Below are 24,875 nucleotides of genomic sequence, written 5' to 3'. Positions count from 1 at the left end.
ACACAAGGGCATAAAAATGATGGGCTTTAGAAATGTTAGAATGTGAAGATCCAGCAGATGGCACACTTACCTCAAAGGGAAGCCACAACAGCAAGTACATGTACTGTATGTGAATGCCTCCACAGACACCCCAAAACAGGGAGGGAAATTGAGGAACAGCTCAAATGCTAACATTTTAGAGATGCACATTTTTGTAAGGCAAAAACTCCATGCAAATTATGAGGCGTGTTCAAAAACAGTTTGCCCAGACTCAATTATACTTTTCTAATTGCTCTTTCCTCATATCTGTGTAATCATCAGCAGGTGTAGCTTTAAGCAAGGGAAACTCCAGAACTATTCACATTTTCCCTCTAGTTTTATTGGACAGGCAGAATTTTCCAAAAGACAACTGTTGGAATTGTTTTCAATGAGAATTCATGGAGGCTATTGTATCTGGGATTGAACCAACACTGCAATGTGTGCTGTATCTTATCAGTACTAGTCATTTTATTACTTTGTTGTTTCTTAATCAATTTTCAGTTGCCTGTCCACCTGGTTCTCTACCTAACCAGCAAAATTTAAGGCAATTTAAAAAATGTAAAACCTAGAAATTCAGAGTTATAGTCTAATGCTTATTTTAACTATGCAGTACAAGCATGTCATGAAACAGGATAAAAACCAGCTGAAAGCTCCCCTTGGGTGACAGCCATGGAACTCAACAATTTCCTGGAAATCATTAACCAGTTCGTGCTAGTTCCTGCCAATTTACATGCAGAAAATAAGCCTACAATCCTAGTTCTTCTGCAGAAGTCACTTTTAACATACCGCCTGCTCGCAAGGAGAAGAGACTCGTCTCCCTGTTAATTGTGGCTTTCCAGGCGTTTAACAACTTCTTTGTTTCTGCCCTCCAGGCGGGCAACGAAAATAAGATACGAACTGTGCCTCCTCTATGCTATGTTTAACTTTTTGTGTAGTATATTACAAACGCTCGATGTATTTTCTCGCTTTAGAGATGACAAGCGCGTTTTCATCTCTAAACATTGGGCCACCGCTCATAAAGAAATATATTAATGTGTTGGGCAGTGAGGGGCACAGCGTCGTGATACATTTAGTCGTCCTTTAGGCAATCTAATGGGGTGGGGAGAATGCAGCCGAGGTACAGGCACTCTTAGGACTAGTTCTTTGTGACGCAGGTGCTCAGGTGTATCACCATGACATCACTCTGTCAGAGGCTCTGCGATTGTGACATCACACTGCCCCGGCCCAATGAGAAGCGAGCGTGAGGGGAGGCCGAAGAAGAGGGAGAGGTGGCTGAGAGCGGGAGCAGCGGCGGCGGCGGCGGCGGCGGCAAGTGGCAGGTTGGGAGCAGATCGGGGGCGGCGCTTCGGAAAGCGACCGCGGCTGCTTCCCTCCTCTTCCTCCTCCTCCTCCTGGTCCTCCTGCTCCTCCTCCCGCTCTTGCTCCCGTTGGGCTGCTTACACCCCTACCGGGGCGAAGCGGCGGGGATGAGCCCGGGTGCCCTGCAACCGCCGCCGCCGCCTCCACTACCACCGCCGCCATGAAGCGGAAGACCTCGGGGATGGGGGGCCGACGACACTCGGCCCCGGCTACTCTGCCGGCCACGCCGCCGCCGGCAGTCAAGAAAACTCGGAGCTCCGCCACCCTGCCGATCCTGGGCGAAGCAGAGGAGCAGTCCCCCCGGTCCCCCAGGCGCGAGATCTGCCTACAGATCACAGGTGAGGAGCAGCAGAAGAAAGGGGTGCTGCGGGGATCGGGGCGACTGAACCCAACGAGCGGGGCGGTTCATACGGGCGTGTCTGCGGGCGGATGATTTCTCCGTCTCGTAAGTGTGGAATTCGGGGCCCCTTCCGATCCTAATTCCAGTAAACAACTCACGTTGAGTTAGTTTCCAAAAGTGCGTCTTGGTTGCTCAGATGTGGGGCTTTGATTGTGGCAGGTTGTTTGCTGTGCTCGGGGGTCGCTGGCGACCCATTAACAGGCACGAGCGTCTGGATCCGTTTCCCATTTGAAGTGCCTCCGAGTCTTTGGGGTTAAAACTGGAGGAAAACCTCAGTGAATATATTTTTGGGGGAAGCTTTCTAATCCCCGTGTCTGTCCCTCTGAAAAATTGCTGTAATTGTCTGAGGAAAGCATAATTTCCCCTGGTACTGCGATCATATCTTATCCTAATTACTGGTCAAACCTTGGAAAATAACTTTATGCCTCGCACATGAAGATGCAGTTTGAAAAGGGGGAACATGTCTTTCACTTTTCCTTGTGGATTGGTATACAAGTGTGGGGAAACAGTGCTTTTATTTTTTGCTTAATGGATCTATTTTCCTGGCTACTGTTTTGCAAAAACCTTTTATGATTCAATACTGACTTGGGCATCTAGATTGTTTTACCAGTGGTTCCCATTGCGTTTGAGTTTTGTTTACTGTGGGAAATGTGATGGAAAGTATTGTACCACTGCTTGGAGTAAAAGTTCTGAGCTTTTTTGGAGATTATTCTATGATCGAAATAGGCAGCTATGGTGTCCTCCCCCTCTTCTTTGTATTTTAAATTTAATACATATTTCTTAGCCTGCATATTATCAGATATTTTGTGTCTTACACAAAATTAATGTATAATATATGAAGTATAATGCAGCACAGTATAACAATTACTTTTCAGATAGGATGCTAAAGAAAAACTAAATACAAGTGCTTTTTAATAAGCAAAATTACGTTCCCATTATTTTTTTTAAAGACTTAGATGTCATTGAATTCTGCCCATTTTATTTCTATAGATAAACTATTTAGGAATTGGGACAGGGAGAAGGATAGGATGGGACAGGATGAATTATGGGCTAAATTTGACTTGCTGGACCTCCTGTCCTCATCCAAGGTTTCTACTTAGACCACTTGGTCTGTCCCCTCCCCATCTTTGTCCCCAAGTATTTGCATACTGTTTTGCTATCCCTAGTGAGACAAGAAAGAGATGTGCAAAGGCAACTTCCTGAAAACTATGTTATGTTGATTAGTGGTGATTTGGGCACATTCACTGACACTCTTTAGCCTGAGGAGGTCTCCAGGAATGGGGGGAACAATCCCACCTGTATGTCAAAAGTAGTTTCCTGTAGTTAAGAGTTTTCTAGGTAGAAGCTAAATGAAAAAAGAAAGTTGATGGATGTTTAAGGCACAGATACTACTTGTGAGGGACTGACTAGATACCATAGTGATTTCCAATCTATTCACTATGATAGATTGGGACAAAAAACCGTACCTGAATGAAAACAGCCTTGACTATTCTGTTGATTTAAATTAAAACCTACAGTGGGTGTCAGCTATCAATGTGTTACCTATTATGTGACAATGGAAGTTGGGGGAGGGTTGCACTTCCTTTTTCTTTTGGTCCTTCCTACTGAGGGGTCCCATCCACTACTGGCAGAATCCCTCTTGTCCAAAAAGGTAAACCAAAAGGGAGAGTAGGCCTCAGACTGAAAAGTTTTTAGCTTTGTAGGCCTATATTCTTAAATGAAGGCAGTTCACCTCACAAAAAGGGCTTTTTGATACCTGAGGTTAGTTACTCTTTCAGCAACAGATCTCTGCGCTAGATCTCAAGCCATTCTAAATGACAGAAGCTCTCTGGGTTCTTAGGAATGGTTAAGGGGACTTAGAAAGCTGTTGCAAAAAAATAAGGAAAGGAGACATCTCTGTTTGTTACACTGGTTTCTATACAATTGTCTGGATTCAACTCCAGAGAAATTGTGACCACTGGGGACAGATCCCTACAGGATAATTATGGCTTTTTAACTGAAAGACTGATTTTGGTTTTAGTTTTCAAGTCAATGTGTTCACTGAAAAGAAAGACAAGTCTCAAATGTATATCACCCCACTTCCCAAGGGAATAATCTGCCTATATTATTACCATACTGTCACCAAAGTTAAGTCTTGAGTAAATTATTTCTATATATGTCTAAAGCCAATTTGTAATTGATTTTTTCTTAAAATATAAATTCTTTATTGCAAAGTTTTGTAGACTACATTGCTAGAGGTTTTGAATTATGCATAAACTCTATAACTTGGAGTATTTTCAGTTAATATAAAACCAGATTAGGATCACTGTTCGCTTAAAAATGCATAAAATTGTCTAAAATCAATTATTTGATTCATTTTTCTTGGTAATTTAAATAGTTTATTTAAATCAACAGTTCAAGTTGCCTTAATTTAATCCAACCTGTGCACAACCTATGTAAAGTCAGTATTGCTCAGAATCTTGCCATTAAAAAGCATTATGTGTAGGGAAAAACTATCCAAACTAGATTATTACAGTTGAACACAAAAGAATACTCAATCAAAAAAGATGATTATTGTTTCCTTATGGGTATTTTACGACATTTTCCCTTGCCCCTTTGAAATCAGTCTTTAGCAGTTAATCTTTAACTGCTATATATAAAAAGGAACTATAACTGGCAATAATATAAAAGGAAGTATATATTATAAATATGCAAATTCAACAGTTATATTGCAGTTAATAAATCAAAGAAGGTGGCATTAAGAAAACCTTAACTATATTTTAGTCTTGTTTTTCATTTCCAAAATTCTTAAAGCTTGTAATTCTGGTCCACATATTAGCTTCATGTGTTGGTTGTTAATTGGGGTTATGTTTTCTTTTATTGTCATGCAACACCTTCCTCATAGTGTAGCTGTGTTACTATTATAATTGAAAAATGTATGCACCCTATACTATTATTTACCATTAGTTAAGTAAAACAAGACTTGTATTCACAATCAAATCAGATCTCTTTTAAAGCCCTTTGTAGTTCCAAGCTTTTGCAGTGGAAAATAGAACAGTTGTTATCATAACAGTGGTGCCTCAGAACTTAATAAGCAAAACCTACATTGGCTGGGCTCACACATCATGCTTGGTGACAGTGGTAGGGTTCATACATCATTTAACCCCAAATCAAACTACAGCTTATGGCTTACTTCAGTGTGTGAATCAGCCATTTCATCCCAGAACTCACCAATTTTATATTATTAAACATTTCCCAAGCAGCCCAAATGGTAATCCTTTACAAGCCCTTAATTTTTAAAAAGACATGTTTGTTGCTTCTTCTGCTATATTATGGAAGGAAAACATATCTTCAGAATTTAAAAACTTTCAATGACTGGATTACAGCTTCCCAAAAAATATTTATACTAAAATATTTTAAATTGCTTGGGTAATGTGTGGAACAATCCTTAGAGAGAAATATTTTCAGAATGTAACTTGCTTTATCAAGAAATAGCTGTCCATCCATACAAATGGAATAGTAGTCACTAGCTCTGTAGGGATACTAGGAAGATGGAAGAGAATTGTAATGCGTCTGTGTGTCTGTTGAAATGTACTTGGCAAACCTATCTTACAGAAGATAAAATAATTCGCCCTGAAGGACTGCTTTGACAGAACAACTTCAGTCTGGCGTATCAGTGCAGGAACACAATATTCTAGTAGTACAGCATTGTATCAGTGGTGGTGCCACAGAAATGTCCACCATCAACAGCTGTCCACATGATACCTAAACTATTTGTAGAAACAGCATGATAAATACAAGGTGGCAGATCCTCATAAGTAACATGTGTACAATATATACTGCATATACCCAAATTCATTAATCTTTGCTTTGGAAAGCTAATATTACCAAATTATTGTTGTAAGCCACCCAGAGTCATTGAGAGTCAGGCGGCATACAAGTTTAATTAATAATAACAATTATCATTATCATTATTATACACAACAGTGTGAAATCACAGCAAATGTTACTTATAGATGAATATCCAACTGTCACGGCTCAAGTAGCCAGATTCTGCGCAGCTGCTATGAAGATACGTCAGATTATGATTGGAAAAATGTAGTAATGTATCCCTTGTAATAACTTTGTGGTCTATATAACACATTTTATATATGATATTTTACTTTCTTTATCACTCCTTTTAATATTTTACATATATTTTTATAGACACTTATACCTGATAGAATATTAGTCATGATAATGCAAATTAATAAGATTGTTTTTAAACTTGATTAAGGGGCTCACTTACATTGTGATCCAAATGTATTTTAACACTTAATTGGAACTTGTAAACTCAAATTTAAAATTATTTTAATTTAGATGGCTCATATTTTATGGCTAATGGCTAATGTGCATATTTTTATAGAATTGTATCTTGTACTGGTCAGTGACCGTAATAAAATCAATTAAAAATTAATTGACAGATGGAAATTGTGTCAATGCGCAGATTTTCTAAGTGCCATCCAAGGCTTTTTGGTATGGCACCCAGGGTGCTGATAACCACTGAGACCACCACTGCTGGTTTATGCCATAATCTTTTAACTTCGATTTTCAGATCTGATACTATGTGATCTTCTCCAATTCCTTGTCTTCTATTCTACTATCTGCTAGTATTGTCACATCAGTTATCCTCACTTTCTTCTTTTCAACCACAGTTAAATCTGGTGTGTTATGCATCAAGTCTTTATCGGTTTGTATTTGGAAATAGTATTTTAACTTGCTCATTTTCAACTACTTTTTCAACTATATGTTCCCACCAGTTTTTCATTACTGACAAATGATTATTTTTACAGATTTTCCAGTGATTCATTTTGGTGACTGTGTTATGTTGTGGTTTATAGTCAGTTTCTGCGATCTTCTTGCATGAGCTGAGTATATGATCTATTGTTTCTTCTGCTTCTTTGCACAATCTGCACCTTGAATCATTTGATGATTTTTCAGTTCTGGCCTTGATTGCATTAGTTCGAGTAGATCGCTCTTGAGCAGCCAAAATCAAGCCTTTAGTTTCTTTTTTTAATGTTCCAGTTGTAAGCCACTGCCAGGTTTTATCTTTATCCATGTTCCCCTCATCTTTTGTAGAAATTGACCATGTAATGCTTTTCCTTGCCAGCATTCTGTTTGTGTTTTTATTACATTATTTCAATATTCATGTTTTGTTTCCAGTTTTTAATTTGCATCAGTGCTTGTTCTTGTTTGTCTATTATATAATCAGCCAATGCATACTTTTCTTCTTTGACTGTGATGATGATGATGATGATGATGATGATGATAATATGGACAGAGGACCTGGAATCAGAAGCTTTGTGGTTTGCTTATACAGATTTGTAAAGTGGGAGACACAGAAAGCAGGAAAAATGCAAAAGAGAAGCTATCTAAGAAGGCATAGAGGTAATGTTAATTACAATGCAATGTTAATTACAGCACAGCGTATTTGAGGAACATGTGTGCCTTCAATGGCATTGTATTATATATTTCTGTTCTTTGAATAAGCAGAAGCAACTGTGAGAAGTAATACTAGCAATTGTTATACCATAAGCCATTGTCATAGTCTATTTATTTCCCATTTTATTTTAACAGTTATTTAAAAGTACAACCAGGAAAAAAAGGAATAAAAAAGAAATTTACAGGCTGTGTAAAACTGAACAAGAATTTTTGAAGTAGCATTAGATTAATACATAAAAAGATAAAATATCAGTTTTAACTATTACTGAAATTGAATCAATAATCATTAATTAGCAAAGGTATAATAAGAACCATCAATCAGAATAAATACATTTCTAATTTAATCAAGTCCTATCCTTACTAAAATAAATATTTTAAAGCCTTATGTTGAGAGAAGCCCACACTTTGGATGCAGAATTATAGTCCATAAATGGTTTCCAGATTAAATTCCATATCAGGCTTGTTTTTTTTAAATACAAAGTCATTTTTTACATTGATGCATACTCCCATACCTTAGTCTGCCATTCTTCTAAATAAGCAATTACGCTTAATTTCCAGTAAGAAGCATAAAGTATCCTGACAGCTGTTATAATATAGAGAGCTAACTCTGTATACTTCATAGGAATATAAGGCTTAGTAATGTTTAGTAGAAAAACAGGTCTCAGGAAAGAAAAGTCAGTATTTCTTTGGTGAATCAGCTTCCAGAATTGTTGAGCTTCATTACATTGCCATCAAGTGTGAAAAAAATTATCCAACATAATGACTGCATTTCCAGCAATATTTTTAATATGAATTATCTATTTGGACAATCAGCAATGGAGTCATATACACACCCCAGAAGTGAGATTAGCTCCATCCCTCTCAACATTCTGCAAGTCCCTCAAGATCTGGCTATGTTATCAGGCCTGGGAGTCCCACCAGGGAGGTTTTGTGATGGCTCTGTAACTGTGGTTAATATCATCCCCTCTTGTTTTGTATGGTTACTTTTTAATTGTGGCTGTTTTTTATGTATTTATTGTTTTTTAACTAAGTGTTGTATGCTGCCCAGAGACACTTTTATGTGAGGCAGGTAGCTATATAAATATGATAAATAAACAAACCAGTGGGGAAAATATCTTGTACCTTTTTTCTCTAATGTCATATTTACAGTAAATTTGTTATTTATTTTCCATTAGTATTCCCACTATTGTATATCAATTGTCATGTAAGTAAGCCCCAACAGGTACTCTGAATATTGTTGATGAGTTTTCCAAATTCAGTCAAATCCACCTTGCCTTTTCTAATTCCTTTTGAACTATACTATTCATTGAAGATGCTGGAACCAATAAGGTGTTTTTGGCTATTCCAAAGAGAAAGTCTCACAAGATTTCATTTTTGTTTTATTGAAAATTAAATATTGATGTCTATATGAATTATCTCTCTGTGGATCAATTTTTTAATACATTCATCTTCATGAAAATTATCATGGGCTTTTCAAATGGTAATATATTCGCTCCATTTAGTTATGGAGAATACTCTGTGTGGCTAAGCAAATCACAGCTATTTATAGAGAGGTCCAGATATTTTACAGAATGTGTATAGTGGTAAAGGACTTCCGTGTAAGAAATGGTGAACTAAAGACAGCTGTACTAAAAGCGGAGCCAATGGCCACAGTGGAAATGAAGAGCTGGCGAGTAGACGGCTCTTTGTAATTCCTCTTCCAACAAGGAAAGGACTTGAGATTGCCCACAAGTGCTCCGTACAGTTGCTTCTTGCGAGGAGACTCAGCGGTATCCACTGAGTTTAGAGCTCTGGGAGATGACAGAATAGCCAACTTGCTCAAACCACAGTCGGTGCCTTTAAAAGAACACTGGGTTTGCATACTTCCTTTTCTAGCCACTTTCAGAAATAGCTTGTTAATTGCTTTTCAGCTATTAGGAACCTTTGGATCAACAAGTCTGAAAACACCAGATGAATTTCCTTCAGTCGTTAGTAAAAGAAGTTTTAAATACAAGTTTAAGGATTTTTAAAAAATGGAGGGAGGGAATAAACAGCAAAAGGGTGATTAGAAATTTGGTTTTGGAAAGTTACAAACAAACTAAGGGTCCAGATAAATTTGAAATAAGATTTTGGAATTAATTGTAAGAACCCTTCCCATGGGAAAATACTTTTGTTTTGAATTCTTTAAAAAAATGATAGGATGGGAATTTGAAGGTTGTACACTAGAGGGAACTAAAAGGAACTAAAGATTACAATTAAAGGAGGAGAACACTTAAATTTGACTTGCTAATACAGAATGAATATTTTAACATTGGATGTATTGAGGGATATTTGTGAACAATGGACCCAGAAATAATTTTAAGAGTATCTGCCTCTATAGATAGACTGTGTTTAAAAGATGTTATGGAAGAGGAACAAGTTTTACCTGACAAGACTGAGACTTGATCTGAAAGTGGATTTAAAAATGACAGGCTACAAGAATAATATGGAAAAAGATGCTACGCTGGACATACAAAAGAAACTGGCTGATGTCTTAATAATTAAAAGGGATGTACAAATAACAAAGCAACAACAACAACAAAAACCTTGATAACTTTCCTATATTGGATTTACAAAAGAGGCTTGTTAAAGCTTTGAAGAATTTTATGAGAAGGGACAAAGAAAAAATGAAATCAAGTTCTAGGACATTATTTGAAGGGACTAAAGATCAAGATTGTGAAAAGTAAAAGGAAGGAATATAAAGTTGGTTTATTTGATCAAGGTTAAAATAGATATGTTGTTACCTCTGGTAACCCTTAATGGATTTTTGCTGATCAGGACTGAAATGACAAGGTTTTAAGGATCTATTTATAGATAAGAGATGGGATGTGGGGAAAAAAGATCATTTATTTTAAGAGAAGGTGATAAGGTACTAAAATTATTGATACTTGTTATGAAGGGGGAAGTCACTTCTTTATATATTTCTTTTCTTTTTCTTTACTATGTTATTTTTTCTTTTCTATTTTTTTTCTTTTCTGTACCTTCTATTTTTTTCTTTTTATCCTTTCATTTTTTAAATTTGTATTAGTTTTTATCATTGCAATTGTAATTTTTAATAAAATTACTGTTAACAAAAATAATGTGTATGGTGATGTGTGATAGGTAGAGAAAACTGCATACATTCAGGGCCATATGCAGCCTCCAAAATTTCAGGTGTGCCTCCTATCCCCTTCAAAAGTTGTCACAAGTTGTAATTTTTAATGTGATATTAGGAGAAAAGTGTTAAATACCAGGCTGGACAGTAATCATGTTTACTGTTTTTTAAGACTTACTGTAGATGTTTTAGTATTGCTATATTAATGTAAGATGTCCAGAGTCACTTCGATTACAGCAGGATATAAATGGATTAAATAATAAATATTAATTAAACTATACTTAATTGGAATTATTAATTTTTGGCCTTGCATCACCTATTATTTTTTAGAGTTTCAAGCCTTTGGCCAAAATGTTGAACAGTTCACAGTTGTTCTTATTAGATTTTTATCCTGCCTTTTTATATGTAATTCAAGGTGGTGAACATTCCTAATCCTGCTGCCTCCTATTTTCCCTACAACAGCAACCCTGTGAGGTAGGTTGGGCTGAGAGAAAGTGACTGGTGCAGAGTCAACCAGCTGACTTTCATGCCTAAGGGAGGCCTAGAATTCAGTCTATTTAATTCACAGACTCCTGGTTTCTAAGCCAGCACTTTAAACACTACTCCATGCTGGCCCCAGGTTGATGATCTACTTTAGATGTAAGCAACAAAAATTGCTATAGGCAGATGAGGTAGTTGAAAACAGAGTGGGGTCAGTTTCTGGAGCAGGCAAAGTAAGGTGCTCAGAATGAGGGGAATTATAGATTTATAGTGTTTCCTAGTTGGCCTGTTATATTAGAGAACTACATTGTTAGAACTTCGCACATAAGATACCCTTTATGAAGAAATCCAAATGGAATAGACCTGCTATTAGACAAGAGCACTGGTGCTATTTGTCCCAATCTGAGATACTTTACCTTTAACAACTCAGTATAAGAGTTCAATAAACACCAATTTGTTGAAATACATAGAAATGTTTCCACTGATTTTTATAGATCTGGATTGCAGGAACCTACTGGAAGCCTGGACAAAGGAAGGATGGGAGAGTGGAATATATTGCAGGTGATGGGGCTATGTTTTTGGCATCTTAAAACTAGAAAGCATGTGTATTAGACTAGCAATGCCCATTTAATAACAGAAGAAAACAGGGCTCAATTAAATTCTAGCTAAAGTTGCAAGTGAGCTGCAAAAACTCTTACTGAAAGAAAAAAATTGAGTATATTTTTTTAACATCTAATAGCAGTACTGGCCCTCAGGAAAACAAGTGTAAACATGCAATCCTATGAATTGTTAATTCAGAAATAAGGCCCATAAACTCTGTTTGCTTACTCTCACTTAAGTGTATACAATATTGAATCTAAGTTATGTTGTTTAATGCACATTTCCCATTACTTAATACAAAGTATTCCATTACTCAAGGAAATTGCTCTGCATTGTCTGTTCTGATTATTGCAAAGTTTTTTCAGGAAACATTAAACACTCTAACTGCAGTTATTACTCTGCAAATATTGATAATTGATTTACAAAGGTTCAGCAGTCTCTCTTAAAGTGCATTGAATTTAAAGAAGTTATTTTTAACATGAACGATCTATTCTAGTAAGGAAGTAAACATACAACAAAGAAATAAAATACACCTTATGGGTAAGATTTCATCATTGTTTTAATTACAGTTAGTCCTCACTCAGCAACCACAATTGGGACTGGCAACTCCATCGCTAAGCCCCATGGTTTCTAAGCAAAACATCACGTGACCATGATGGACTTACGATGTCACTTCCCATTTAGTTGTTAAGCAAGTCTCTGAAGATTATTAAGTGAGACAGGTTACTTGCGATTTTACTGCGGGCTTCTCCATTGACTCTGTTTGTCAGAAGCCAGTTGTGAAGCACACAAATGCAATCACGTGACCATGGAACGCTGTAACAGTTGTAAACACCTGCTGGGTGCAAAGCACCCGAATGTTGATCAAATGACCATGGCGATGCTGCAGTGATCATAAGAGCAAGGACCAGTCATAAAGTTACTTTTTCAGTGCCATTGTAACTTCGAACAGTCACTAAACTGGGCAGTCGTTGAGTGAGGTCTACCTGTATTTGGCATAAGTACTATAGTTACCGCTATTAAAGGATTAAAACTACTGATTTATAGCATTAACACAGTGACTCAGTTCAAATACTAACTATAATGGGGTTTGATTGGTTTTGCCTTCGCATGATACATGAATCTATCCATTGTGGTTTGTAAACCATGACTTAGCATTAAGTGTATGCCAGTCACTGTGGCTTAGTCAATAAGTCAACAGTATATGAATACTGACAGTAGACTGTGGTATGTAATTTAGAACAGTAATTATATTTAAATCATATTGGAGTTGTGAAATAAGAATAGTGGTATTATCATCTAAGAAGTTGTTGCAAATATGGAAGAGACTGGGATGGTACCTTGCTTCAAGATGGAGTGCATTATGCTACGTCCAACCTAGGCAATGAAGAACAAGCAGCTACTCATGCATTAGGGATTATCCCACTCCACTGACCAACCCTCCTGGGCAGAATTTCCAGATTCACACAACATGTACCTTTGACTGCCTGAACTTAATCTTTCAGAAGTCTTGCAGGAATTGTTTGCCTTTTAAGAGAGCCAGGTATTCCCTTCAAGATACATCAGCACAGTCTGCAGTGCTAGCTTGGTCTTTTCTTTTTCTGAAAGAAAGGGCAAAGATAGCGATCGCATTTCATGCTATTCTGTATTGGTGGTGCTCAGGTTCAGCTGTCATCCCTGTGAAATCCAAAGGCTTTTCTGTTAGTAGTGACAAAGCTCATCTGACTCTTCATGTAACTGTCAAAGGACAACAGTAAGTAAAAATGGCTTTTCACAGACAAGTAACAGTCCCCCAAACTATGACAAGGCTTACATAGCTTCTGCCTTCTTCTTTCCCTGGACTGGTTGGCACTTTGGCCAACCATTGTGCCTAGCTGTGCTTTGCAGCATGTGCCTCATGTCTTCCTGTAGCTGGGTGCAAAGCCTGGCAGAACTACTGGGAGGAGCAAGATTTGATCTTTTTAGAGAAGGATGTCATGTCTGTGAAGTGCACAACTTGGAAGTCCCCCAGAGCTCAACTGCAATTGTTATGATGTACTTTAAAAAAGACAACAAAATTACTGGGTTTCTTACAGAGCAATAGGTATATTAACAGATTAAAAAAAAAACAAGTCTGAGTGTTTTTAAAAATTTGCACCCTGAAACTCCTCCACACCCTACACTTAGTATCTTAAATATGCTACAACTAACTTCCTATTACTGTACCACTTTTTTGACAAGGAAGAGAGCCTCAGGCATGCATAAGTAAACAAACAATATTTTCTGTATATTCAACCATTATTGCCTGCCAGATTATTAAAATAGTGAGAAGTATATGATAAAATTATGTAGAATGTTAAAGACATTATTTTAAACAGTTTTATTTTGGGGAACTGGGACCACACCCAGTTTTCTTCTCCTACCACTCCACAAAATGAATGAAAATATTTCCATCCTTTGCTAAAGTGTTTCTGAAATCTAATAATTAAGGCTATGAGATCTGGGCTGCAGAAAATTAGATGACCACTAGATGGCAACAAAGAGATAAAAAAAGCTAATGCTGTGCTGCCCTCTAGTGGTCATCTGGATTTTTGCAGGCCAGATCTTTTAATATTTATAGTCCATTGAAACTGGTTTTTCAACACAAAATGAACTAGTGTGTAAGCAAGGCAAGGTGGCTTACATTACATTATCCAACAAGTGTTTTATGAATGATCAGTTAATTGATAATTATCACTGTAAATACGTTTCCATTTCCCTCTGACCACTATTTAAATATTTTTGTGTTACTCGAAATACAGAATGCATTGGATGAAATGAACTCCATTCTATACAAGTTAATACTGTAATAAATATGTTAGTATTTTCACTGTAGTAAAAGGGGATTCTGAATGCTTTGTTCCACCTTAAGATCACCATTTGCCATATCAAGCTTCAGTGCATTTCTCTGTATGTCCCGCATCTCTCTGAATTACTGAATTAAACGTTAAAGCTGAAGTTATGACTGGAAAGCATAATTACATATGCCACAGGTCTGCTACTTTATGATAAACTGACTATTCTTGTCTTAAACTTTCCATTACAGTAGTAGAAACTCTTCTGTATGCAACTTCACGTTTTGTGTTCATGGAGACTCTAGAGCTGGATGAGAGTTTTATAATGGCATTGGGAAAGTTATCTACCTGTGAGCATTGTTGTAACTCAAAATCAAAGCATTCGATTTATTCTGTGGAAACATCTGCATGCTACTGAAACACATCTGTGATTGAATCTGTGATATGAATGAACTATCCTGTAAAACTATGACATTTGCACTGCAGTTTTGCATACCACAAGAAACCCCCAAATTACTTTGTATTCAGGTATCATTACGAACAGTTTAAAGCCCTTCATGTTATCATTACAGGAACTGTATCTGCAAGATCAGGATTACTGACCCTATTCTGCAGATAGGGCTTGAGCCTGCCTAATGTTGGTTTAGCGACAGTTCTAGCTCAGGCTGTAATCTTAAATGCAAAAAACTAATTCCTGTTGGATTTTGCAAAGAGTTCTAAACAAACAAATTTAGGATTGCCCCATTTGTCCTTCCCCTTTTAAAGCCCCTGAAAAATAAGTAATTTTTAATAGAATACCTACCACTTTTCATATAGGCTGGTCGGACAGCAGCCTGTATAACATGTTACCGGTGCTTGTTCAACTATTGAGATTAGCTGGGCGTCTTAGTATGGCCAACAAAAAATGCAGAAAGTACTTGTGCGTGGGCAGGCATCACTTGGGCGCAGCGAGTTAAGATGTGGCCTGTGACCAATTTTCAAGCACCTTTACAATTCGGCTTGGTTCCACACGCGATATTGGCGACGACGGCGTCGGTCTGGCGTTGCCAAGGGCCATTGCGGTGGAGTGGGAATGGTTTTTTGCCCGAATGGCATGAGAAGGACACGAGACGGCCAGGAAAGAATGGAGGCCTGCCTGCCAGGCGGTGATCAAAATCTTCCTCCCACAAGGAGCTAGGCTAGGCCGAGGTTTCAGGGAGGCTGCTGGACTGGGCAAGGGCCCTTCCTTGCCGTGCGAAGAGTGGCAGTGGAGGGTGGCTGGCAAGGAGGGGCTCTGCTTCCTTCGCCAGCCAATGGCCGCTGCTCGGCGTGAAGTCTTCGAGAGCCGCGTTATTGACTGAAAGAAGGGGACGCGTTTAATGATTGTTGGAAAACTGTAGTCAGCGTCCTTTGGCACAGAAGCGGAGGAGCTGGCGCCTCGTTCAGAAAGAAAAGCGAGTTGGTGCGCCCGGCGCGCGCTCTTCTTGACGCCCTTGCAGGCAGGCATGGTCCGGCTTTTGGAAATTACTCCTTGGTTTGAAGAAGGGGCTGCCATGGGGGGCTCAAGAAAGTGCGCGAGAAGGGCTGGCGGCCCCCTCGAAACTGCCTGCTGAAGGAGGCAGCCGCGGTAAAGCAGAGGGGAAGGACTAGAGGAAGAGAATTGTGGCGCCCTTTTCGGAGCGCCTCTTTTCTTGGTGTTCGCCTTGGCGCGGGAAAACGCTCCTTCTCCCCCTTGGAAGTAAGAATAGGGACGTTGGGATTAATACTCCGAGGAAGGAGAGAGCAGTAGGAGTTTCTGTCCGCGGCTCCAAAAGTCAGGAGCCACTTCCGCAGCAGCCATTTCCAGCGGCTCCGTGCCCCTTCTCGCCCAATCCCTGGTTTCTTGGTTGAATGTTGATAAACAGAGATGAACGCCGCCAAGCGTTTGCGCTTCTGCGTGGAGTTGGTTAAAGGTAAGGCAACAGTGGAGCTTTAAAGAAAATGCGGGGAGAAGAATGGTTTCCCCGTGTTGTGCGTTTAAAATTCCGACGGACCAGGCAGAAGTTTTCAGAAAGTGGGGAGAGAGGCCAATTAGCTCATTTGGTGTGGGGTTTCAGGCCCTTTCTTGATACATTCTTGATACAATATGATACATTGATGAGTGGTTTAAAACAAAACGAAACAGCCGTATAGCAAGTATGTTGCATAACAAAGAACTTTTCTGCCTTTGTCGGAGCTTAATCTATAAACCATTTAAATCTTTGGAGTAAGTGCAAATGATTGTGTCTGTACAGTTGTTAGTCTCTTCGACAACAGTCCCCAAATCACAAACTTCCAGTAAGTGGTGTTTGTATTAGCCTCTTTGCCCACACATACACAAATTTTTGTGCCATTTTAATTTAAATAAAATGTGGGCAACTCACACTCTTGAATTCATTAGGACTTCCACATTTTGTGGTAAGATATGTAGGCTTAGGTCTTTTTCAATAGTCTTGTGATTGTATTGTACGGTTGTGATGTAACCATATTTGCATGGAAATAAATTCGTTGGGAAATAATAAGCTATCTTCTTAAGAGTTACGATAGTATAGTGTTAGGCTAGTTGTTTTAGAAATGTAAGAAATCATGTAGCAGTCCACTGACCTTTTTTATTCAGAAAGAATTAAGTTAGCATTGTTCACAGTTTTGGGTTTTGTGCAATGAACAAAAGCTTCTTTGCTTTCAAAAGAGAGTTTTAAAAATATCTCTCACCTTTATGTTCTTTCCCCAGTTTGATTGCAGAGCTTTTCCAACCAATTAGAGATGAATTACATCTTACCTATATGTCCCCTCAGCTTTTTAACTGATTTTTTTCCTGTTTAGGAAACCTAAAAACTGTCACTAATAATAATTTAAGATCTTTGACTGCATATGTTACATAAACATTAGTCATGGGTAGAACAGAATTGCAGGACTGTGCCCCTTCTGCAACTCTGCTCAGATACCATGTTAAGTTATTCATCACATATTTAGTGTCCATGAGTAACATGAATATATCTGCAAGAGAAAGTCTACATATAGTACCTACCAGCAGTGGGCTTTCTTCATGTTTTGGAACTAAAAGTCCCCAACCATGGAAATTGCCAAGATTGGAAAACACTGTGTTGAGAACTATATTGTATAACTCCATGTCTAACATATGTGTTAGGAAGTGATGCCAGTTATTTCAGCAATGGGCCATAAATACGGCTGTATTAACATGTACTCTTTCTTCACATGATTCACATGTGTGAATGGCTCTTTAATAATTATCTTAACGTGGCACAGAGAAGGATTGTTGTTTCAGTGAGGTAGGTTAGACTTGTCTTTGACAACTCAGGATATGAATTTGAATTTCTCATATCCAAATTCAACACTTCATCTCTGCTCCATACTGAATAGTTATTAATGCTTATATTGCCAATCTCCTGAAAACAGCATCAGATTCTGAATGGAAGTTTTTATTTTTGCCGTTGTGACTTGGCTAAAAAAATTAGATAAATCTATCAGCACATTTTCTACAATTGTCTTTGTGTTCATTATAAATACTAGTTTGGTGTTCTTGTGTGTTTTCAATTTCAGATCGTCTTTATTTTGCCATACTGTTCCATAAACCAAAAAGCGGTAGTTCAAGTACACACTATTTCTGCATAGATGATGAATTTGTGTATGAAAAGTAAGTATATAATATTATTCCCTTGTTCTGCAAGTCAGAAATAAATATGCATATATGAAAATGCATTGTGAAGCTTTCTGATAAAATAAATACAATAGATGCCTAGTCTTCTATCATCGGCCAGCTGTGGCCAGTCGCACCTTTGATCCTAAAAGCAGTATATACATCGTGTTTAGTAACCTCATAGCCTTGTTCTCCATAAATTTGACTCACCTAGTCTAAATTGTTGGCCACCACTATTTGTGACAAGGAATCATGCCATGATTTTACTATACCTTACGTGTGTGTGTGTGTGTGTAAATTTTATAAATTTGCCTTCGAGTCAGTCTTGGCACCTGGTGATAGCCTGGACAAAACCATGCAATTTTCTTGGTAATATTTTCAGAACTTTTTTGCCATTGCCTTCTTCCCATTACTGCCCCAAAGCTACCCAGCTGTGGTTTCTAGCCTGATGCCCTTAACCACTACACTAAAACTAGCTCTCTACACAGGAAATTACTTACTATTTTTTGTCCTGAATTTTCCAGCATTCAGCTTCATTGGGTGGTCATGTATATATCATCTCAGTTTATTCAAATAGGTTGATTCAGTTCAGTAATCGAAACTGAAACAATAAGCTTGATTGAATTGCTGCTTTGAACAGAAGATTTATTCAGTTTTGAAATTCAGTCAAGTTTCGAGTCCTACTTACTAGTATTATGATAGGAAATGCTTATTGAAAAACTACTAAAATATCCTGAAGTAGGAGATTTTCAGATTTCTCAAAATATCTGGAGTGCTGTGAACTTCATTAAAAAAGTGTCCTAGAGGGTGTTTTTTGTTTGTTTGTTTGTTTGCTGTGCCTTCAAGTCCGTGTTGACTCCTGGCAACTGCCTGGACAAGTCCCTGCAGTTTTCTTGGCAAGATTTCAGAAGTGGTTTGCCATTGCCTGCTTCCTAGGGCTGAGAGAGAGAGAGACTGGCCCAAGGACACCCAGCTGGTTTCATACCTAAGATGGGACTAGAACGCAAGGTGTCCCGGTTTCTACCCTGGTGCCTTAACCTCTACACCAGACTGGCTCTACATGGTTGCAGAAAATGAGGTGATGAAATAGGAATACAGGCTGAAAATACTTGCTCTCCCAAAACATAGTAATGTGCTCACTACAGAGATAGCTTTAAGCTGCCTGAACTTTCTGAAAAGCAGAGTATCCAGTTACCCCAATGTATTTATTTACTTTCCTAATTTTTAAATTAAAAAGCAAAGGTCAGAAGGACTTGGCAGGAACCTAGGGAGCATCTTGAAATGCCATAGTGCATCACATAGTTCAGAAGAAGTAATTTTGTAAAATGCAGTTGGAACAATTAGCAACTAACATTAGTGGTGGTGAAAAGGAAAGGAAGAAGGTAAGATGTTAATATAATATGGAAATGTAGTTTTGCTTCATTTCATTGGGAATAAATAAAAGGAACACAATAAATAGTGATTTCTGTTTCTTTTATCTTACTGCTACTGAGAATGCACAGCCTCTATGTTGCGAACACTATTTAATTTTTTTTATGAGTTTGATTGGAGTTTGTTTAAAGCTTTTGTGATGTGCACATCATGTTTATAAATGAAAATTATATAGCAATAGAGAAAGTTTATTTGAAATAGAATTCATTATATTACAGCAAGAATCTAGCATCTATATCCATCAGTGTTTTCCAAGAACTGAAAAATGGAATGCTGGAAGTGGGAAAAAGCATTTTAAATTGTGGGTCTAACTTAAAGATGTCCTTCCTAGGTACCAGGGAAATTTTTTTAAAAATTCCCAGGAGTTTAAGAATGGTTAAGATCTTTTTCTAAGGTTTAAACTTGGAAGCAAATTGATATATTTATTTCTTTAACTCTGTAAATATCTTGATGTTTTAAATTTTGCATTATTACATTTGTTTACTGATCTGAAGCATGATTTATGTTGAAGCAACATGATTCATGTTGAATTGAAGAATGAAACGAGGTAAACATCCCTGTCCTCAGAGTCGCCATTGAGTTGAGCTTTTACTTCTGGTAACTTCATAGACATTTCTAGGTAGTTTTCTCGGCAGGAAAATGGAAATAATCTGCCACTGCATTCTTCCAGGATGCTTTTTGACTTCCCAGTCTAGCTTACCACTTAATGTAATACCTCAATGGTATCCCATCCAAGTATTAATCAGGTCCAGTCCTTCTTTGTTTCCAAGCCCAAAAAAGTTGGTTGGGCAGTATATTTTCTAGTACAGAGGCTAAGCATGCTTCTTTGATTAGTTATCGTGGCTAAAAATACTTGAAAGATCTACATTTCATGAATTTACACTGGGAAACTTGTGGCCTACCAGGTGTTCTAGATGTCTTAGCTCCAGCCAGAAGTTAACAATAATGGCAGTGGATATCCAGTACATCTGGAGAGTCCCAAGTAGGAAAAAGTGGCCTGGACAGTGTAATCATTGAATGAAAAGCAGTTGAAATAAAGAGAAGGAGATGTTATGTTGGTATACAGCATTCTCATTAAAGGCCTGTGGAGAATTCTCCAGAAATTACAAATATTAATCCAAAGCACTAACTATGGGAACATATAGCCTTCTTCATTGCAATTATTGCAAATGAAAATGGAGTTGGAGTGCTATTTATGCTGAAAACCATTTCCTATCATCTTTCCATGGTATCTCACCATAGCATTAGGGAAAGTTATTTTCACAGAGAGTAACAATGTTGTATTTACCTTGAGATGGTTGAAATATATGTCTGGGTTAAAGCTAAAGACTTCAGTTCATTTTAATGATATGAATCAGTTGAATTGCATTGGAAAAAGCCTACCGTCCAGGGGAATTGGTATGTATAAGTGTTGATATTGTGCACAAGAGACCTGTCTAAAAAGTTTTCTCATAACATTTCACTGTGCTAAGGGCAAATGGTTGTTTATTTTTCAAGCTCTTTGGATCTTTTGCTGCCAGAGGTTAAAAGAAATTGCCATCTATGTGCCTAAAATGTTTAGATGCTGATTTGTCTACCTCTAAAGCAGTCTCCCCTATTCTAGTTACCTCCAGTTATTTTGGAAGTTCTGGGAGTTAAACCCAACACATCTGAAGAAATCAAATGGGAAATGCTGCCCTAGGTTTAGAACTTTCTCAATTGTGAAGTAACAGTCTTAGCTGTTTTCCCCTAGATACCACTAGCTGACTAAGAATTTTCATGTTATCCCTTGCATGTTATTCACAGAAGATGTATCCATCATGAATGGGAAGCAAAACTATAAAGTTTTTCTAACTTGGATATTTCATGTTTGGACTGACTTTGTTCCCAGCTATCTTATTTGGATGTGTTGATTGTGGAATTCTGAAGAGAGCACCTCCATTTAAGTATCTGTTCATCCATAAAAGTTTCAGTCAGGATATGCGTACTCTGTTTCTCCATGACTCATGGATATGTTTCTTTGTATTCCCCTGGAGATCAGGATGGTGCAGATGATGATCTGGCTTTGTAATCTCACATTTGGCAACTATAGCCCAATCACATTGGTTGTCCCTTTGGTGCCTTTCTGTCAGTGTAACCTGCCATAAGGTCCTCTGAATAGTGTGTAGGTTATAAATATTATGAATGAATGAACAAGTTAATACATAAATACTGGTTAAAAAGAAGTCAACTCAGAGTAGAAAGGTATTTAAAGATACAGCAGACAATGTCCTATTTAGCCATGATAAGCATTCTGATTTTGTCTCTGCATCTGTAGGCACTTTTTCAGTTACATCCAGCGAAGAACTGGGTCAGTTAAAACACCAAAAGTAATGGCTTATAGAGAGAAGCAAGGTCAGATCAATGAATCATGCAGAGTTGAGTCAATCAGCTCTCTTTGTGGGCTGATACCTTAGGCTTATATGTACTCTTAATTGTCTAATCTATTTGCAGCACATTATGTGTGTAACCTTGAGTTAGTCACCTTTACCTTTTAATCCAAGACATGCCTACAAAATATTGTATTACAAGTTCTAAAATGGTTTCACCATTTATTGACTTTATAATCTAGGAGACACTGTAGACTTATTTGACAATGTAGGTAAGGCTTGCATGATTTTTTTCCCCCACCAATAATTACAGCATGTTTCAACAGTTATTTAGAAAGAGTTTGGGGGGGAAATATGATGCCAGTTATAAAATGCCTGCTTATTATAATTTAAGCAGTGCAGTGGGAGTGTGTAGAGAGAATGTGGTTTTTTGAACAGACATTTCAATAAGGTCTTTTTTTTTTTCCTTCCCTATCCTTCTCTTCTCCTTCCCCCTCCCCTTTTTCCAAGCTTCTATGCAGATTTTGGCCCACTCAATCTGGCAATGATTTACAGATACTGTTGCAAGCTAAATAAAAAATTAAAGGTAAAATCTAATAGTTCAGTCATTCTGAGTTTCTTTATAAAATGTTAGAGGTAGTGAACATTCTTTTCTGTTTGTCCAGTATGAACTTTTTTTAATTACTTCATACCTCCATCCCAGAAGAAGTGTTAAAATCTTAAGAATTAGTTTGGTACTCATGTTGTTATCCTAGTGAGGGAGAATATATTTGCCAGAAGGGTGGGAAAATAAGTGTGATAAGTTTTACTTTTTTTTTTTTTCCAGAGTATAAATAATTGGGAATTCATAATGTGGCTAATGATTAAAGACAGAAACACAGACATACAAAACTTTAAGTCCTCATAGTATCAGGAGCAGAAGAAACTTATTAAGAAACTGTGGGGTTGATTTCCCCTCCCTTCCCTGGAGTGCATTGTACTGGTTATTTACCAATGTCTGGCCTGTAGTTACAGAAGCACATTGCTTTAACATGTATTATTTTAACAGCTTAGGTGTATTCATGGTTTTTCACATTCCTGAAGGTGGTAGCACTGTCACATTATAGTCACATTATATAAAGCATAATATTGAAAATACAGTCCCAATATTCTTTGGGGATGTGCTTTAATGTATGAATAAATAGCAGCAATGAAATCTGTTCAGTTTTCATGATTTCTTTGAAAGTGAAATAATGTTTACTTACTGTGTTTGTTTTTATCATTGTGTCATGATATAAATAAATAGCTTGTGCTTTATCTGTCATTTTTTTTTCATTGTAAGTAGTCACATGTAACAGCTGGCTGAGCTATATGGTGACTAGCCAGTTATTTTCAGGCATGTATGAATCCCGTAGTGTCAGTAATGATTGACACTATCATGATATGTGGCATTGTGAAAACCACTGGAACTTTTAAAATGTAGTAGTAGCAACAAAACACAATTCAAACCATGTTCCAGACGTTTCATGTGGCTTCCAATTACTTAGTATTAATCTGTATAATATTAAATAAAATATAAAAGCCTGTTTGGCAGATGTCCGTGTAATAAAATATGTTTTAAGTCAGCTTTTGAAATTCTACTGAAATAGGAAAATCAAAAACTTTTGTTCAACTTGTAGTTGTAGTCTTGAGATTTAAACACTTTACACTTGATGAGTTGTCAGTCTGGAATTTAAAATATTATGTGGTGGCCTAATTCTTGAGTTCTCTTATTCAAATTCCTCTGCAAAACTGTTTCATGGTAATTATGCTTTCAGTGATTTAGTGTCCCTAAGAGCTGGACGTTTTGTAGATACATGTCTCCAGGGAGATGGACATTGTATGTTCTAGGTTATGTTGGTATGTGTCTGCACCTCTTCCGCTGTAAATGAATAATGATTTCTCATAGGCAGGAAAGGAATTACGCATCTTAAAGCGCTGTGTAAATTAGTTGGAATTGTTAAACCAGTAAAGCTGAGAAACATCGCTGTATAGTAACTTCATTCCATAATCGGGTAAATGAATGTTGAATGAGCCAACCACTCAAGCATGTTGGAACCTTCTAAATTATTTTATTAAAGTAGGTGTTACCTTAAAACAGTGTTTCTTAAACTTTTTGCTCTCAGGACCCCTTCCCACTTTTAAAAACTATGGACAACCCCAAAAGAGCTTTTGTTTGTATGGGTTATATTTATCGGTATTTACCATATTAATAATTAAAATTGACTCATTTGTAGAATATTTCTTTATTGAATCATGTAAAAATAACTACATTAAATCCATTAAACATAAATAAAATATTTTGATGAAAAAATGCTATTTTTTAACAAAAAATAATGAGAGGAGTGACATTGTTTTAAATTTTTGCGAATATCTTTAATATCTGGCAAATAATTTTGATTTTGCAGACCCCTGAAGGGGTCTTGGGAGGCCCTAGGGGTCCACGGACCACACTTTAAGAAAAACATTAATTCTAATGTTAATTTTTCTCTTGTTATCCCTTTGTTATGTATAAGAGTCCAAATGCCATGTTCTCTGTTTTTAGTAGATGTTGTCATGGAACTACTGCTGTGTTACTTCTTAAAAAATGCAGTATCTCTGCATGTTATTTAATGTATTTGGACTATTTAAATTCATTAATTAATACATTTAAAATCCAAGGAGTCCAGTTTATAACTCTGTCATTTCTTGATGCAGTCCTTTACCATGTTAAGGAAGAAGATTGTTCATTATTGTGGTTTGGATCAGAAAAAGCAAGCCAATGCAGCTTTCCTCATAGGCTCTTACACAGTAAGTATTTTAACATCTAAACTGGCAAGGCTCACGAACTTGACTTTTATTCAGTGTTGGAATTAGAAATAGCTTGCAGCTTATCTGCTTTTATACACAGTGTATGAGCAGGAACATATTCTTTTGTGTTTGAAAGATCAAAGAGTTATACTCCTATGTTCATTTTCTTTCATCAAAAGGGCCTCTGTACAAATTCTCTAGATTTTCAAAGTTATGGAATTTATTTAAGTAAAATAAAAATGTAATTGAAAAACAGAAGATTTTGAAATGGCAGACCCAGAGTGGACTCAATCTGAGTGACAGATAGTAAAGGGGGGGGGGGGAAAGAGCAAAATGCTTGTTTGAAAGCAGGGGGGGGCGGTATCCAGAAAAGTATCCCTAAACCAGGAAA

At 37.3% G+C, this 24,875-nt stretch overlaps 1 protein-coding gene across 6 annotated transcripts in view; it reads left to right on the top strand.

Moving 5' to 3' along the window:
* Positions 1 to 1,342: 1,342 nt before the first annotated feature.
* Positions 1,343 to 24,875, top strand: part of CDC14B (cell division cycle 14B) — a 305,941-nt gene continuing 282,408 nt past the window's right edge. For 4 of the 6 annotated variants that reach the window (XR_010067328.1, XR_010067326.1, XR_010067325.1 and 1 more), the window contains exons 1-4: positions 1,344 to 1,715; positions 17,801 to 17,894; positions 22,187 to 22,262; positions 24,392 to 24,484. Coding sequence is in view for 2 of the 6 variants with exons in the window: in XM_063295221.1 (XP_063151291.1) it covers positions 1,538 to 1,715; positions 17,801 to 17,894; positions 22,187 to 22,262; positions 24,392 to 24,484 (441 nt within the window). In the remaining 4 variants the exon portion in view is untranslated. Of the gene's footprint in view, positions 1,716 to 15,734; positions 16,174 to 17,800; positions 17,895 to 22,186; positions 22,263 to 24,391; positions 24,485 to 24,875 lie in introns of those variants that run through there. The other 2 variants (XM_063295222.1, XR_010067327.1) reach the window with 2 other exon arrangements.

This window comes from Candoia aspera, chromosome 2 (assembly GCF_035149785.1).
Source record: "Candoia aspera isolate rCanAsp1 chromosome 2, rCanAsp1.hap2, whole genome shotgun sequence".
Lineage (NCBI taxonomy): Eukaryota > Metazoa > Chordata > Lepidosauria > Squamata > Boidae > Candoia > Candoia aspera.
The sequence above is the reverse complement of the archived record's forward strand: the minus strand, read 5'-3'. Positions and strand labels throughout refer to the sequence as shown.